This window comes from Babylonia areolata, chromosome 21 (assembly GCF_041734735.1).
Source record: "Babylonia areolata isolate BAREFJ2019XMU chromosome 21, ASM4173473v1, whole genome shotgun sequence".
NCBI classification, from domain to species: domain Eukaryota; kingdom Metazoa; phylum Mollusca; class Gastropoda; order Neogastropoda; family Buccinidae; genus Babylonia; species Babylonia areolata.
Window position 1 is genome coordinate 47,185,549 of NC_134896.1, and position 18,626 is coordinate 47,204,174.

Here is an 18,626-nt window from a genome sequence, read left to right on the forward strand (position 1 = left end):
GTACGAAATAGATAGATAGATAGATGAAGATGTTATGGGCACACACACACACACACACACACACACACACACACACACATAATGGAAATGACAATGACAATCATTTCAATGTCCATTCAGCAATGAAACTTTCGGACACGGGACATTACAAACAATTGTGAGCACAATTTTAGAAACTGGCACAGGCATCTCTCACCGCCACCTTACCTCTCTGTTTTACAACACACGCATATGCATTTACCTGCAAGTAAAACATGCGTGTACTCGTAAGCACAACATACACATGATGATTATGATGATGATGATGATGGAGTGATGATGGAGTCTCCCGTCGGACTGACGGATGAGTAGGTAGTCAGGCTTATCTGTCGGTGTGTGTCCTCATAGGGGAGAAGAGGCCGATTCTGGATGCGCAGCACTTCCCAAGGGTGTTGCAAGGGAAAACGACTCCAGAAGTTGAGCCCTGCTTCCTTCACTCACGCTTCTCCTCAATGGCCAGCGTTCTCTTGTTTTCAAACGTCTTTATGCCACTAGAGCACAGCATCCTCCAGCGAGAGCGGTCAAGGTCATCACTTTCACAGGAAGCGATGTCTATGTCACAAACTTTGAGGTTTGTCTTCAAGGTGTCCTTGAAGCGCTTGCAGAGTCTTCCAAGTTCGCGGTGGCCTTCCTTCAGCTGGCCATACACTAGCTGGCACTGGATCAGCAGGCTTTTGATGCTGGGCAGGCCGCTCCTCTCTAGGACCTGGAGGTTGGAGACCCTGTCTTGCCACTTTATGCTGAGGATCTTTCGTAGGCATCTCTGGTGAAACTGCTCAAGTTGTTGAATGTGACGGCGAAACGTCATCCATGTTTCGCAGCAGTACAACAAGGTGGTCAACACAACAGCTCTGTAGGTTTTGATTTTGGTGCTGAGACTGATGCCTTTGTTGTTCCACAGCCTGTTGTTGAGTCTGCCAAAGGCGGAGCTGGCCTTGATGATGCACAGCGTCACTTCTGCATCAAGGGCTCCGTTGCTTCATAGGGTGCTGCCCAGGTAGCAAAACTTGTTGACTGACTTGATCTCTGTGTCATCGATCTTGATTGCGGGTGGGGGGGAGGCACTGGCGTTCTGTGAGCTAGCTGGCTGGTACATGGACTCGGTCTTGCTGAGGCTAATGGTGAGTGCAAAGCGCCTGCAGGAGGTTGAGTACCTGTCCATAATGAACTGCATGTCCTCATGGGTGTGTGCAGGAAGCGCTCAGTCATCAGCGAAGAGGAACTCTCTCAACAGTGCCCCAAACACCCTGGACCTAGCGTGGAGTCGCCGCAAGCTGAAAAGTTTGCCATCTGTGCGAAACTGAATGTAGATGCCCCGGTCTGTCTTGGAAGGCGTCAATCAGCGTGGCAGAGAAGAGAATGGAGAACAGTGTGGGTGCCAGGACGCAGCCCTGCTTCACTCCATTTACCACAGGGAATGGATCCGACATGTCATTATTTTCCTATACTCTCGCCTGCATGCATGCCATCGTGGAATGACGCAATCAGCTAGATTTGGCTCTCTGGATTTGGCTCAGCTGAACTTTAGGAGGATTTTCCACAGACCACGGCAGTTCACCGTGTCGAAGGCCTTAGTCAGGTCTACAAAGACCATGTGGAGCTCCTTGTTCTGCTCACGGCACTTCTCTTGCATCTGGCGTATGGCAAACACCATGTCACATGTTTCCCTGCCTGAGCGGAAGCCGCACTGTGCTTCAGGGATGACATGGTCAACCAGTCTGTTCAGTATGATGCGGGCGAAGATCGTGCCGCCGATGCAGAGGAGAGAGATTCCACGGTGGTTATCGCAGGATGTTTTGTCTCCCTTCCGTTTGTAAATGTGGACAACTGAAGCATCCTTCAAATCCTGTGGGACCTCCCCTCTCTCCCAGATAGACTGGAACAGGGAGGTCAGCTCGTCTGTCAGCACCTCGCCTCCGTACTCGTAAGCACAACATACACATACCCAAGAGATAAACACGCACGTACCTGCACGCAAAACATGCACGTACACGCAAGCTGATACAACGCACTCACACTTTTCCCCCCTCCCTCTTTTTCACTCCCTCCGCCCCCCAACACACACACACACGCGCGCGCGTGCTCGCTCGCTCAAAAGGACAATTGATATTCAGTCACAGTTACTAAATGCAATTTCATTTTTCTGATTTTCATTGCTTGCAGGGTGTATTTTGCCAGATCTTGTATAACATTTACATTGCTACAGGATAGAATACTTACTGCACGTGTTTGGCCAGAAATTTGACCAGCTGATTCTAAAATATCACAGTTACTACGCATAATCTTACATGCTTAGTAGTGGAACAAAAAATGAAGTTCATTTTCGGTTTCCATTTCACAGGATGGACAAATAGCATCTAATTTTGTTTCACGTAGAAACCATTGCCTACAGTTCCTTAATCCACGTACTCTTAATCGAACTCTAATTAAGTTATCTCTGTGCCATTTGTTTGTAATGAAAGTAAGGTATTTTTCTGCTAAGATTATGTTTTTAAAAGATTAGAACCAGTTATATCTATCATTATTCTCTACCTCTTAATGCCAGTTTTGCATATGACAGGAAATAAGTCTATTTTTTAATTCTACCAGAAAACCATATTCCTAACCCACGCCATTGCTCAGCCACACAATGCCAAAACCATTTCGACACAAAATGTTGTGTACATTTGATACCCAGAGAGAGAGAGAGAGAGAGAGAGAGAGAGAGAGAGAGAGAGAGAGAGAACAGAATCAATTATGAATACTAGATAGAACATCGTATATATCTTCCCACCACCATCAGAACTGAACAAATGTGGCGAAAAGATATTTCCCACTGCAGCGCTCAGGACTTCTGTTATCATTGGACGAAACAGACAGTCAAGGTGCTGAATAGTCCTTGGCCCTCAGCCACTTCGCTGGTGTCACACCATCGTCTGTAGACATGTCTGAGGTCTCTGTCCACTGTTTGCCGTCACTTCATGTTGAGAGGAGAATAGATACAGTGAAGCGAATGCGGCCATGAGAAAGAGAGAACAGAATGACATAAAGAATGGACCACTCCAACAACCAGTGTGACTAGAACATATGGCGAATGGACTCTTCCAAACATCAGGAAGATCAGGACAGCTTTTTTAGCAAAGGGACTTTCCCAAGCACCAGAGAGAATGGAACACATTCAGAAAATGGACTCCTCCAAACACAACAGAATACAGAATAGTAACAGCTATCTGTTTCCTCTCCTCTGCTCTTTCCTTCATTAGCACTCTGACCTGTTTCCAAAAGGTTAGCAGATGATGTCGTTTAAACTCTCCATCTACGTGTTGGTGCAAAGCTGCAGATGAACATTTTGTCCCACGGGCTTGAAACCGCGAAGGGAATGGTGGGGGTTGGGGACTGAGGTGGAAATGAGGGGGAGGGAAGGAGGGCAGAGCACAGGAGGAGGGGGGCGAGGGGGGGGGGGGGGGAAGCGAGGACTAAAGTCGTCGTCCATTTAAAAGCAAAACAAGTAGGTGTAGGATGGGGATTGGGTGGAGGGGGGATGGGGGAGGGCATGGGGGAGGAGGGAGTTGGGGAGGGGGGTGGGGTGGGGGGGCTCTGTCGCCTCAGCAAAGAGTGTGGAGAGTGGTTCATGGGAACAGCTTTGTTTTGAACGTGGATAAAAGGTTGTTTTCCATGTCTCTCTGTCTGTCTAGTTTGGCTGCTGAGCCCACCACGGTGTGATTATAAGAAATATACTTTTTGAACCTATCTAAGGTTTCCCCTGTATGACTGCTTTGTATATCTTTTTATTTCTTCATCTTTTTCTCTAGTTGTTTACGTAAAGTCACGTTCCTTCTAATAAATTAATCTCTCTGCTTATTGTCATTCTGCCTGTAGACGTCAGTCATTGTGGTAAGTCAATGATGTACAGGACAGGGCCCTGGTGCATCAACTGGATCGATCTCTGGCTGTGCTCCATTGACGCCAGCACACTGCTTTGATGGTCAGGAAATTCTCTATCCTGTCATTGAGTTTACCATAGATGCTGTATTGTAGAAGCCTTTGGATCAGGGGATGATGGCTCACTTTGTCAAAAGCCTGGTTAAGGTCCAGAACAAGCAAGTCTTCCTGAAATCTATGCCCCATAAAACCATGAAAATTTTATTGCTTTGGGCAGACAATTCTGTGCCACTCACAACAGTCGACATTTGTGCTGAATGGAACATTTTCCAGCCTGTGTTGAAGACACCTGTAATGGAGGTGGGACGACAATTTTCCAGCTGACGTGGGGATCGTTCTACTCAGAAGGGGGACCACTCCAGTACTGAGTGCGGTCTGGAAGTGTAAAGTAAACGACGGGGCCCGTTCCGTGGCAAGAAGACACAAAGGGAAAATTGTATCCAGTCCACATGCTTTGATGGGGTCGAGAAAACGCAACAGCTTCTGGATTCCAAATATTCCCATATCAGTCACTTTACAGAAAAGCTGATTTGGACTGAGAAGAGGTACGGGATATGTTTGGACAAAATCCTCTTCTGTGATGTCCTCATCAGACCTCACGGTAGGCTGAAATTACTGGTTCAGTATCTCACCATTCTCCTGATCGTCTGTCAGCATTTCGCCAGCAACACTCAGGGGTAAGACTCCAACGTTCTCGAGCGTTCTCGTTCTGCGTCAGGTCAACAGAGGACTAACATTTCTTGGATGGTTTGGGCTGGTCAGCAGAGCCTTCAAGAATCAGACCTCCAATGTACTTCTAGGCCTGGCAGTGGTCATTATGGTGATATGAACTTCTTAAACTTTTGCCATTGTAAGAATTGTAGATTTTGATCTGATATATCTGAAATGTTTTAGCAATGGTTAAAAACAATATCAATTTTTATAGCACATGATATATTACCATAACAAACATTTAAACACCTTTCTTTTTTTTTTTTTTTTTTTTTTTTTTTTAAAAGGGAAATCAGACATTTCCGTCATCAGGGATGACTGGTCTATACTGAGACCATCCTTATTGTGTTGTGTCTGTAATGTACTTTGTATTTGGTTATGTCCATTTTTGTCTGTTCATTAATGGTTCAGAGTTGGCTGTTCGCTATTGTATGTTTCTGTATGTCTGTGGGTTCTCTTCTCGTGTTTTCTGTCATTGTCTCTTGCCCTTCGGGTTCGTCGCCTTGTATCCTCTGACTTCATCTTCAGAGCTGCAGCTTGTTTAGTTGTTGTTGTCCTGGGCTTATTCTTCCATCCTGCTGATACATTTTATCTTCTTCATCTGGTTCTTCCACTGGTTGTTGCCCGGTGTCCTCTTTTCATCGTACTGCATTTCCCGTCCATCTCCTCTTCTTTGTTTTCTTCACGTTTGGTGGCAGGCCAGGGGGGTGTCTGGTCCTTCATGTATTGCCATTAGTGTGTAAATGAGCATACACGTGTAAAGTCGTGCGTGTTAATGTGTGGGGTGAGTGCGCGCGTTTGTGTGTGTGTGTGTGTGTGTGTGTGTGTGTGTGTGTGTGTGATCCTATTTTTGCTCGTCATCATTTTTCCCTTTTGGTCCCTAAATCTACTTTATTTCCTTAGATACATACATACATATATAAATCCCTCTCTCTCTCTCTCTCTCTCTCCATATATATATATATATATATATATATATATATATATATATATACATACATACATACTTACACATACCTATATAGAACATGAATACAACAGTCACATAGGCATCTCTTGCTGACATGCAAAGCAATGTAGCATGCACCTCTCTCTCTCTCTCTCTCTCTCTCTCTCTCTCTTTCTCCCTCTCTCTTTCACTTGGTTGTAATTTTCCCAATATTTCAATATTTTCCAATGCCTTTTTAAAATCGATCCCTGGTGTTCACTCTCATGTTTATCTCAGTATCAAATATTAGTTCTAAGTGTTTACATTTTCCATATTTGAACTTGGAGATTGTTAGTCGTGCTATTAGCAGGACATGATTGATTTGGTTTCTGAGATTTGTTTTCAGTTTAAAAGAGCTGGGAAGTCCAAAAAGAGCGACTTTTTCACTAATATTGATGTGCTGCTCAAAATGTGTCAAGATATATTGTTGTACCATTTTCCAAAAAGATGACAATTTCTGACAGTGATAAAAGGAGTGTTCAATGAAGTCAACCTCTTGACACCACATGCATTTGTTTGAATTTGCTACCCCCATTTTATGCAACATAATGTTGGTTGGGTAAATATTATGAATGAACTTAAAATGAAGCAGCCTCAGTCTTGATTCTTTCGTACAGTCACGAGCTGTGGTAAAGTAATCGTTTATATTTATATCTAGCTTTCGTTTCCAGAACTGACTTGCGCATATGTCATGGTTTTGTTTTTTGTTTATTATTTCTCTGATCGTTTTGTTATGTAATGTACTCAGGAACCCTCTGTCTGTGTTGATTTCGTGTCCAACTGTGTGTTGTGTAGGGTCTCTGTTCATTTCAGCTTTCCACTCATTTGGTATAGCATTGATCAGGGCATTGTACTCCAACACAAGGCCAGCGTGAGATCCAACTATGTCTTTTATCTGTTCGTACGTCATTAGATTTCCAGTAGTCCACAAATCTTGTAGGTAGTTTATACTGGCTTTTGCCCATCTGGCGAAAAAAATAGTTTTCCCTTTGTATTTAACGTTTTTGTTGTTCCAAATTGGTTCGGTCCGCGTATTTTCTATTTGTCGTTCTGTATTCAAAGCTGTAGTAGCTTTTAGGACTTCTTTCCAAAATACCGAATTCATCTTATCTAAGCCTTGTATTTCGTTTGGGGCGATGTTTGCGTTGAACGTGCAATGAATGTTCGTGAAGGGAGACATTTGTTCTTTAGCTAATAGTGTCCAAAAAGACCTGTCTCTATCTTCTGTTACAACTTTGGATGCCCATTTTGCAAGAAACATCCTTTGTTGGTGTTCCACGTTTATCATATTCAAGCCACCTTCTTCTAATTTTAGATTAAGCACGCTTCTCTTTATCTTTTCGAAAGCCTTTTTATTGTTGTATTTGCGTTTCCATAGGAATCTGTATACGATACTGTTGATGTAATTTAGAGTTATTTTAGGTATAGCCAACGCTTGCAAGATATATGAGAGCTGTGACAGAAGCAGGGTTTTTGCCAGTATTATTTTACCATATAGTGAAGGATTCCTGCGTTCCCATGTCTTTATTATCCTCAGGATGATTTCGATTTTTTCTGACCAGTTTTCTTTGATTAGCGATGCCTCTATAGAGGCCGAAAAGTAGACTCCCAAGATTTTCAGTTTTCCGTTTATCATTGGGATTTCGTCAACCTTCCCGCTTTCATTTTTCTTTGTACCAAGCCATATACCTTTCGATTTTAGCTTATTCAATTTTAGACCAGAGAATTCTTCAAACTGTTCGACAATTTGGATCGCTAGTTTAATGTCTCTTTCGTTTTTCATTGTTAATGTTGTATCATCTGCGAATTGTTTGACTTTTGTTGTTGCTTTGATGGAACCACTTCGAACAGAGATTCCTTTTATATCCTGGTTATTCCGGATTTTAATTGCAAGGATCTCAACAGCAATTATAAAAAGCATAGGGCTCAGTGGACAACCTTGTCTTATTCCTCGTTCCGCAGGAAACCATTCAGATAGCCAACCTCCATTATGGATGCAACTTTCTGATTGACTCATCGCGGTTGTGATGAACTGTATAAATTTTGGGCCGAAATTGAAGATGCTGAGTGCCTCCGTGATACATTTTTTGGATAGAGTATCGAAGGCCTTGGAAAAATCTAGCGCTACTAGTGCACCAGCCTGATTTGTTTTATCTATATATGAAGTAAGATCATCAATAAGCCTTAGATGAGAAGTTATATTTCTGCCTTTTATAAAACCTACCTGATCGTCATTTATTATCTGCTTTATTACCTTTTGCAGACGTTTAGCGAGAGCTTTTGTGTAAATCTTATAATCTGTGTTCGTCAATGTAATCGGTCTATAATTACTTAAGTTATTCTTGTCCAGATTTTGACCTTTATGTAATAGTGTAATCACGCCCTTCTTTAACGAATAAGGAAGTCGTCCATTTTGGACCGATGAAATAATGCAATTGAAGTAAGGCATTTTTAGTCTTTCCCAAAAGTGTAGGTAGAACGAAGGGGTTAATCCATCAATGCCTGGGGCAGAGTCTTTATTTAGAGTCTGGAGGGCCTGTGTGAATTCTTCTATAGACAAATCTACGTCGCACAGTTCTCGTTCGTCATGAGAAAGAGTTGGAAATGACTCGTTTCTGAGGAAATGTTGTGTCAAACTTCGGTTTTGCGATCTGCCCTTCTTTTCTTTGTATAGGTTTTGGTAAAAACATTTAATTTCGTTTATAATTTCTGATGGATTTTCCGTAGTTCGATTATCAAGTTTCAGTGACGATATTATATTTGTTGTTCCCCGGTTTCTTTCCATATTAAGGAAGTATTTTGTATTTTTTTCTCCTTCCTCAATCCATTTCATTCGTGACCTAACTTGGGCTCCCCTTGCTCGATGCATTTCCTGCATTTCAATCTCTCTTTTCTTTTGCTGTATTCGCTGTTGTATCATTTTATTTTGTGGATCCCCACTTAGAGTGTTTTCTAGTTCTGTTAGTTGCTTTAACTTTTCATTTGGGTCTTTTTTTTCCTTGCGTTTGCCGATTGCATATTGTATACAGAAAGACTTTATTCTAACTTTCAGCATTTCCCATGCGGTTTCTGGATCGTTGTTATAATATTCATTGAAATGTTCATCAATTGTATTATTTTTCTGATCTGTGAAGCCTTTATCATTCAAAAGTGTTGAGTTGAATTTCCAGTACCCCGTTCCTCTTTGGAAGTTATTTAGCTTTACGGTGACTGTAACAAGTCTATGGTCTGTTTGTGGGAACGTTTCAATATTCGCCTCTTTGATTTTCGTCTTAGCAATGGCATCACAAAAGATATAATCTATTCTTCTGGCAGTGAAAGGGTTGGGTCGTGACCACGTGTAAGCCACTGTGTCTGGGTGTTGGGATCGCCATGCATCATGCAGGTCTAAACTGGCTACCATTTCCGTGAGCGACTGAATTTCTCTTTCAGCATGTTGTAATCCTGATATATTATCAATTTCGTTCAGAGCAATGTTGAAATCACCGTTTACCCATATATGATCTGATTCACTATCCTGTAGCACTGCTGTGAGCTGTGTAATAAAGGCTACTTTCTCTGCCGTGGTATTTGGTGCATAGCAGTTGATAATTGTGTGTAGTTTATCTTTCATACTAACTTGAAGACTTAATATTCTGCTGGTGGAATGTTTTAGGTCCATATTATCATAATGTAGCTTTTTACTTATAAGAGTAAGGAGACCATTACTTTTTGTTGTTCCTACACTGTAAAAAATATCTCCATGCCACTCTCTTTTAATTTGGGAAGCTAAATCTTCTGTAATATATGTCTCTTGTAGGCAGATTATATCTAGTTTCCTTTCTCTCAAGTATTTGAACAAGGCCATTCTTTTTAGCTTATTTCGGAGCCCTCTAACGTTCAAAGTTCCGATGCTAATTTCGTTAGCCATTGAAGTGGTAACATCACATCAAAAATCGTTGTTCATTCAATCATAAAGTCCGTAAAACATAGCCGGGGTCGTGGTGGGGGAAGACATGGAGAGAACACCGGTGATATCAGGTATCCCCCATGGCGCTGTCTGCTGCTGGTGGCTCCGTTCTTTCATTGCTGTCTCCCGTTTCCTTTAGTTTCTGCGAGAAGAAATCCTCAATCCGCGAGCGGCGAAGATTACTCCTCTCCTCCTCCGAAGACTGGCTGCGTCTTCTCTTTGTTGTGCTGTGTGAGCGTGAGCGCTGCGTGTTTTTCCTTTCCTCTGGCACTGCTCTCGTGCTCGCGGCAGGCGAGGGCTCATGTGCGTCAGCATCGTTCTCACTCTCTTCCTGCACACTGCTTGGTTGAGTACACATCTCTGTGGTGTATTGTGTGTTTGCCTGGGAGTGGGAGTGGGGTGGTGGTTTGCACACAGGATCCCCCCTCTTGTGCCCTTCAACACCACATGAGATACACACAACTTGGTTGGGACATTCTGCCGCAACGTGTCCCACTGTTAAACATTTATTACACTTTTTCGGTTGCCCCTGCTTTTGTTCTTTATGGTATATTCCGGCATGGAAGATGCCAACTTTTATTTTGGGGGGTAGAGGTTCTTTTGGGGTGGAGATAATCACAAATCTCCTCCCCGTTTCCCATTTTGTCAATTGCCCGCTTTTGTCTCTTGCGAGTTCGTTCTTTATAGGCGATCGAATTTCTGAGCCTATCTTTTTCAGCGCCGTTTCAATGTCTTTGTTTCCACAATGCAGTGGGATGTCTGAAATCCAGACTTTGGTGGCTGGTTTTTCCTCGCCGTCACTGTCACTGAAGGCAAAAGGGTTCTTGTCCAACAAATTTATGTGTATTCCACTCAACTCAATGCCCTCTATCAGCAGTTTGTCTCTGAATTGTTTTTGTTGCGGGTAAAGGCGCCACAAACCTCTAATGCGTTGAGCACCTCTGATGGTGCCTCTACCCGTAACTCTCTCTGCTGCTATACATAAGTCTATAGTGTCAGGCATGCCATTGAAGCTCGGCAGGGCTCTCGCCGTGACGAACACCGGCCCGCACTCCGTGTCCGCCGCCATGGCGGAACACGTGGCTGGGCCTGGTATACACCACTGACAGCACTAACCTGGGGCTCCTCACACTGAACACACTTGCACCACAAAATACGAACACAGGTGATACACCAGATCCACACAGACTGCAGGCGATGATTTTCCCAACAGGATGTCACTTCTAACACTTGAATAAAACACGATATTTAAATGCTATTAAGAAAGGTACCTGCCGACGTCGGAGGTAAAACCGGAAGCCTAAACACCTTTCTTTGGGTGTATTGGTTTCACACGGGCAAAAATACAGGTTAAAAATTTTAGTTATTTATTTTCTTTTCTTTATTATTTTTTTTCCAAGACAGCCCAATATATAGTGTCATAAAATCCATAAATTACTGTTTTCAATGATTCCTTTTTTTTTTCGATTGGACTTCTTGGTAACTCTCGTTTTCGTGAACACCCACAGACACAGACCAGGAACTTTTACCACAACCAGTAATTTATTTTCTTTGCTAAACTGTCCAAATATGCAAAGTTCCTTGAAAGTTCAGAAATCTTTGGGTTCTCTTCTTTGTCCTGTTTAAAAAAAAAAAAAAAACCATTAAAAACCATTCAACTCCTTTCAGGACGAGTGATACCGGATGCTGTGGTCACCTTGGAGACGGATCACGACGGCCGTCACGTGCTGGATGCCAGTGGCAACGTGTACAGAAACATCGACCTTGACTTTGAGAAGGTCAGCCAGCTGGGTCCTGAAGAAGCCATGCGTCTCTGCATGCAGCACAGTGGGGACGAAACACAGCAAACCAGTGTTTTGCGTCACAAGGTAAACATTACTCACCAGTGTTTTGCGTCACAAGGTAAGCATTACTCACCAGTGTTTTGCGTCACAAGGTAAGCATTACTCACCAGTGTTTTGCGTCACAAGGTAAGCATTACTCATCAGTGTTTTGCGTCACAAGGTAAACATTACTCACCAACTTTTTGCGTCAAAAGGTAAGCATTACTCAGCAGTTTTTTTTCGTCACAAGGTAAACATTACTCACAATCGTTTTGCGTCACAAGGTAAACATTACTCACAATCGTTTTGCGTCAAAAGGTAAACATTACTCACCAATGTTTTGCGTCAAAAGGTAAACATTACTACTCACCAATGTTTTGCGTCGAAAGGTAAAGACTACATACAGGAGGAGGTGGAGGGAGGGGGGGGGGGGGGGGTGAGGGAGGAAGGCACAGCACCCGCCTGCCACATGGACTTATGAAGCAAATGACAAAGTACCGAAGTGCCGCTTATCCCTGAGTAGTTTACTTTGATTATGTTTTTCCTTTCCGTTCCATTGTATTTGTTTTGCACCATTTTTGTTCTGATTTGTACCTACTATATCACTAGACCTTTACAGCTAATGACATTAAACATTTCAGTAAAGAAACATTACTCAGCAATGCTTTGCGTCAAAAGGTAAGCACTACTTACTTGTGTTTTGCGTCAAAAGGTAAACATTACTCACAAGTGTTTTGCGTCAAAAGGTAAACATTACTCACAAGCGGTTTGCGTCAAAAAGGTAAGCACAACCACCAGTGTTTTGCGTCAAAGGTAAACATTACTCACCAGCGTTTCAGGCCAGAAGTTAAGTCAGATCTGCAGTGTGTTCAACTCATATGACTGAAAGATTCAAAATTGAATTAAAATAGCTTTATTCAGTCATCTCCGTTAAACGCCAATAAATTTGTCTCGAGAAAACAGTGATTCATCCAAAATGTAAATTATGGACATGTGTACGAAATACAATCTCTGTCTCTCTCTGTCTGTTTGCATGGTTGTCTATGTCTCGCTATCTCACTCATTCATTTTTATCATTTTTGTATGACTGTAACTTCGCGTTTCATCAGTATGGACGTTTGTTGAAAACACACCATAAGCTGATACCCCTAAAAGGAATAGAAGTGGGCCATTTTGAGTCAGCAGTCAAGTGGTCAAGTTTCATTTAGATAAAAAGTCGATAACAATTAGCACATGCAGTTAACGACAGCGTATCTATTTTTGCATTGAAATTGAATCAACAGTGGTGTTTTTATTCCAGTCTAGGTTAAACATAAAATGACTGTAAGTAGTTGACCCAAGTAAAAGTGGTGGTCTGGGTAACGAAATTCATTGTCACAAACCAGTCCAGTCCAACACATCTTTATCAACGCACAGTTGCATCATTCGTTGTTGCAGTGGAAGACAGAAACGTATGGTTTGAATTTGATCCATGAATTGTTTTCAGGTGGAGGAACTGGTGTCATTTGAGGACAACGGTGATCCGTACCCAGCTTACCTGGCACAGTATCTGATCTCACCAGAGGATGAGGAACAGCGTCGTCCCACGTGTCTGATTGACGCTCGTAACTCCAGCATCATTGTCAGCTGGGATGCCATTGACACCTGCAGTGACTGCACAGCCACAGGAGTTGGGGGCAACCTGAAGATCGGGAAAATCCGATACGGCGAACTTCAACGATGTCTGGACGTAAGGCGGGAAAACGGGACTTGCTATTTGGAGAACAAGTATGTCCGTGTGCTCGACAACAACTTTACAAGGGAAGAGAGCAGTAATGAAGGAGAAGGCCAGGCTAAGGTGGGCTCCTACAACTGTGAAGAGATTGATGATTATGTCAATGGAGGGTACTCCCCCTTGCTGGATGCTCTATTCTATGGCACAGTAGTGGGCAGAATGTTTGAGGACTGGTATAACATGTCTCCGCTGGGAGATATCATCATCCTGAGGGTTCATTTCGGTGCCAACTATAGCAACGCGTTCTGGAATGGATATGAATGCTCTTTTGGGGATGGTAACGGTAGAATTCGTCATCCTCTCATATCCCTTGACATTGTGGGCCACGAAATTGCCCACGGTATCACAGAGAAAAATTCCAACCTGTTCTACTACCAGCAGTGGGGTGGTATTGATGAGGCTTTCTCTGACATGACTGGGGAGACAGCACAGGCCTACTTGAAAGGAGCTGACTGGTTGGTAGGGTTTGAGGTCTCGGTTGGAGATATTCCACCTCTTCGTTACTTTGATGACCCCACAAAAGATAACAGGTCCATCTCTCATGCAGACAACTTCACCGACTTTCTGGACCCACATCTGGGAAGTGGAGTCTACAATCATGCATTCTACATCCTGGTTCATGACTATGGTCTTCCAATCCGAGAAGTGTACCACGTGTTCCTACACGCCAACAGGCTGTACTGGCATCACATGTCCAATTACGTGCAGGCAGCGTGTGACGTCATGAAGTCTGCCTACGACCTGGGTCAGGATGGGAGCAAGTTCCGCCAAGCCTTTGGAGAGGTGGGGATTGAAGTGTGTGACGTGGAAGATCATGTCATGGGCTTGAGAAACAACCAGAAGTACAGTGACATCAAGGTGTCCAGAGCCATCTCACCAAACTTTGTGTTTAGTGTACCAGGAGAATTTGTAGAATCGGTGACAGTGAACTCCAGCAGTTCTTCTGGAGACGTCTACATCATCCTGTCAGACAACGAGTGGGGGTCTGTGGAGAACAACGTTCAGGTCTATGCTGAAGGACTGCACTCTGTCACCTATGAGCTTCCAGAGAACCGTAGTACTCACATCAGTATCACTCTGACGACTGACTCTGTTGCTCCTTTGAACGATGTCACCCTTGTTGCTGTCTATAACTGCGTGGAAAATTTCACACGAGAACGGACATATGAATCCTTTGTTTTACACTACCACTGGGAGAAATACTGCATTGTCAATCAAGAGAAAAAGGAGCCAGACAATAAAGATGATAGTGGGGAAGAAGAAGAAGAGGAAGAAGAAGAAGAAGAAGAAGAAGAAGAAGAAGAGCAAGAAGATGGAAATGGAAAGGGAAGTGGGGGGAAAGAAGAGGGTAATGAAGACAAAGAATTTCCGCCTCAGTCAGTTTCTTCTTTGGGTCATGTCTTCAATTTCTTTCATTCTTATGTTATCATGGTGTTCCCCAAATCAAACTGATGTCACTCATTCAAGTGAACATTTAACGTTTTAAAAAAAACAAACAAACAAAAAAACAAAACTAAAACAACAAAAAAACAACAACAACAACACACGATTATTGTGTGTTTATGGTATGATCTGATCATCTCTCTTCTTCTGTTATTCAAAACACTCGTTACCTCTCGTGACAAGAAGCATTAAGGACATTGACACAGATGAATCATGAGTTAGCAAATGAGAGACAGCCCTAATCGTTTCACGAGGGAAAGGTCATGCCCCTTTGGACCACTGCTTGCCGATGGGTAAATGATTTCTCAGCAACTGTGACTAGACAAGAAGAATTTCTTAGGTAATCATCGACGTTTTTACTGCATACGAATGTTTTAAGGTGGATAGTGAAGTAACTAGAATGAATATAAAAGAGAAATTGAATGGACGGTGTCGTACTTTCGATGCTTGTTGAACATGGATTTCTGCAGATCTATAAATATCGAACATACACTGCAGTGCATCTGAGGCGATGGGAACGTCTTCTTTACCTCGGACCTGACAGAAATTCTTAAATGCCCGAGATATACCAAAAATAACTTGATTTAAACAGCGTTCTCACTCTGATCATCCTAGTCGATTTATTCCGCTAAAAGAACATGCTTTCATAATGATTTTTTAAAGGAACCTGCGTTAGCGCAGTGGATAAAAAAGCTCGTTCTCGACCCAAACATTCATGGTTCGAATCTGCTTTGAATTAAAAAAAAAAAAAAAAAAAAATAAAAAAAAAATTAACGCGAAGCGCGCACAGTGAATCTAATCATAATAACGAATAGAGAACACATTTCAACAAGCTTTTTTTATTTCTTAAAAAAAAGAGAGAAAAAAAAATTATCATTATTATTTCTTTAAGTGTGCATCACAAGTGAGTTTTGAAGGCCTTGCCTTTCTTGCTTTCTCTCTCGTTTACTTTTCATGTAATTCAACATGGTTTCCCAGTCATTGTCATTGTTGTTTTTTTCTTTTCATGTAATTCAACATGGTTTCCCAGTCATTGTCATTGTGTTTTTTCTTTTCATGAAATTCATTATGGTTTCCAAGTCATTGTTTTTTTATGTGTTTTTTTTTTCTTTTCATATAATTCAGCATGGTTTCCCAGTCATTGACATTGTTTGTTTTTTCTTTTCATGTAATTCAGCATGGCTGCCCAGTCATTGTCATTGTGTTTTTTTTCTTTTCATGTAATTCAACATGGTTTCCAAGTCATTGTTTTTGGGTTTTTTTTTTTCTTTTCATATAATTCAACATGGTTTCCCAGTCATTGTCATTGGGTTTTTTTTCTTTTCATGTAATTCAACATGGTTTCCCAGTCATTGACATTGTTTGTTTTTTCTTTTCATGTAATTCAACATGGTTTCCCAGTCATTGTTATTTTTCTTTTCATTTAATTCAACATGGTTTCCAAGTCATTGTCATTGTGTTTTTTTCTTTTCATATAATTCAACATGGTTTCCCAGTCATTGTCATTGTTTTTTTTTCTTTTCATGTAATTCAACATGGTTTCCAAGTCATTTGGGTTTTTTTTTCTTTTCATGTAATTCAACATGGTTTCCCAGTCATTGTTTTTTTTCTTTTCATTTAATTCAACATGGTTTCCAAGTCATTTTTTTATTTTCTTTTCATGTAATTAAAAAAGGTTTTCCAGTCATTGTCATTTTTTTTCTTTTCACGTAATTCAACATGGTTTCCCAGACATTGTTTTTTCTTTTCTTTTCACGTAATTCAACATGGTTTCCCAGACATTGTTTTTTCTTTTCTTTTCATGTAATCCAACATGGTTTCCCAGACATTGTTTTTCTTTTCTTTTCTTTTCATGTAATTCAACATGGTTTCCAAGTCATTGTTGTTGTTTTTTCTCCCTTTTCTTTTCATGTAATCCAACATGGTTTCCCACTCTTCACTATAGATAAGATTTAACTTGTTAAAAGATAGTTACATAAGGTCACTGTTGTTGCTGTTTTTTTTCTTTACTTTCGCTTTCATCAGTGATATGCGTGAATAGATGGGGATTTTGTTTGATCATATACATACCATATTGCTAATGTAGGCCCTATTAGACGCTAAAAAATTTTTTCTGAACATCTTGATTTTGTAAAGTTCTGACTATAGGTATACATCTCCCCTTTTCTCATTCTCATCGTCTTACTCTTTCACACACTTAAGATATACCGACTTTCATCAGCTGTTTCGGACGTTTTCTACAGCTTTCTCTGGTACATACTGCTTTTTTTTATTTTTATTTTTTAATTATGTGCTTTCAATGGCGTATTAAACTTAATGAGCAGATATTTGTTTGTACTTCCTGTTTTGTGTTGATGAGAAGAAACACATGCAAGCTTGCATGCAGTTACATACACAAATACAGACACAAACACAAACATAGATATACGCTCTCTCTCTCTGTCTGCCTCTGTGTGTGTGTGTGTGTGTGTGTGTGTGTGTGTGTGTGTGTGTGTGTGTGTGTACGTTTGTGTGTGTGTGTGTGTGTGTGTGTGTGTGTGTGTGTACGTTTGTGTGTGTGTGTGTGTGTGTGTGTGTGTGTGTGTGTGTGTGTGCGTGGGGACTGGAGGGGCGAGCGGGAGGGAGAGGGGGAGTTCGGGGTGGGGGTGGGGGCTTCGTGAACTCAAAGCGGCTCCGGTTGATAGAAAAAAAAAGAAAAAAAAAAAAGAAGAAGAAGAAAAAAAATAATGGCAAGAGAAAGTTCATAACTGCAGTATCAGTTCCAAACGCTCTGATAATTTGTGTCATCAGGCAATTATTGGTAGATCCGTGACTGGCTATGAAAAAAACAAAAACAAAAACAAATAAAACAAAAAATAAACAACAACCCCAAAACAAACAAGCAAACAAACAAACAAAAACAACAACAAAAAACAAACCGCGCAATAACCACCAGCTGACATTTTCTATGCTGCACCGATAACAATGTCATTGGCACAAAGGGAGATAACGGAGAGTGTCAGTATCAATATCAGTATCAGTAGCTCAAGGAGGCATCACTGCGTTCGGACAAATCCGTATAGGCTACACCGCATAGTCAGGCCTTGAGAAAAAAAAAAGAAAAAAGAAAAGAAAAGATAATAATAATGATGATGATAATAATAATAATAACGATAATAATAATTATGATAACAATAACAATAGCAATAAAAAAAAAAAAAAAAAAAAAGACAATAATGATGCTAAGTATGCAAATAAGCAAATAAATGTAAAACATGTAGACACACATTCACACACACACACACGGTCCCCCCCCCCACCCCCCAACACACACACCCCCCCCCCCCTCCACACACACACACGCACAAGCATAACAGATATGCAACACACATGCAGTTTCACAGATATGAAAGCACAAACAAATACACATAAATGTACACGAGCCACGACACACACACACACACACACACACACACACACACACACACACACACACACACACACACCATCTCCCAAATTACACAAATCACGTGGACCAGTGGAGCTGTGAAACGTTTTTTTTTTTTTTTATTTTTTTTAGTGGGTTTGCTTTTTGTTTGCGTCAGGGCTGTCAGCACATACTGAACAAGTACTAGATGTACTAGTAGCGTACTGCGTATGAATACGGTCGTCTATAGAGACAGTAATATTGTATCTTACCAATAGCTGGTGCATGTTGAAGGAAAAGAGATTAAAAGGAGTTCTAACGAACGTCTGCTCGAGTCAGTCGTGTCTGTTTACAAAGCCAAGTGTACCAACGCATGACTGTATGGCAGAAGTACTTAGTAGTTGCAGTGTATGGACTACCAGATTGTCTACCTTGGCCTCACGGCCTTCTTTTTTTTTTTTTTTTTTTTTTAGTGTCCCTTTCAATATGGTATGTCTCTTTTACCTTCTTTGTGGGATACGCATACGCCATTTCGCTGCTCCATTCATTCACTGTAATTGATTCAACTCGTC

The 18,626-nt window shown here is 41.5% G+C and overlaps 1 protein-coding gene across 1 annotated transcript in view; it reads left to right on the forward strand.

The window, feature by feature from the left end:
* The window catches only part of LOC143296150 (elastase-like), a 17,927-nt gene extending 952 nt beyond the window's left edge, over window positions 1-16,975 (forward strand). Inside the window, exons 3-4 of the mRNA XM_076607952.1 lie at window positions 11,277-11,476; window positions 12,918-16,975. Coding sequence (XP_076464067.1) covers window positions 11,277-11,476; window positions 12,918-14,657 — 1,940 coding nt within the window. The 3' untranslated portion in view covers window positions 14,658-16,975. The remainder of the gene's footprint in view (window positions 1-11,276; window positions 11,477-12,917) is intronic.
* Window positions 16,976-18,626: the final 1,651 nt, after the last annotated feature.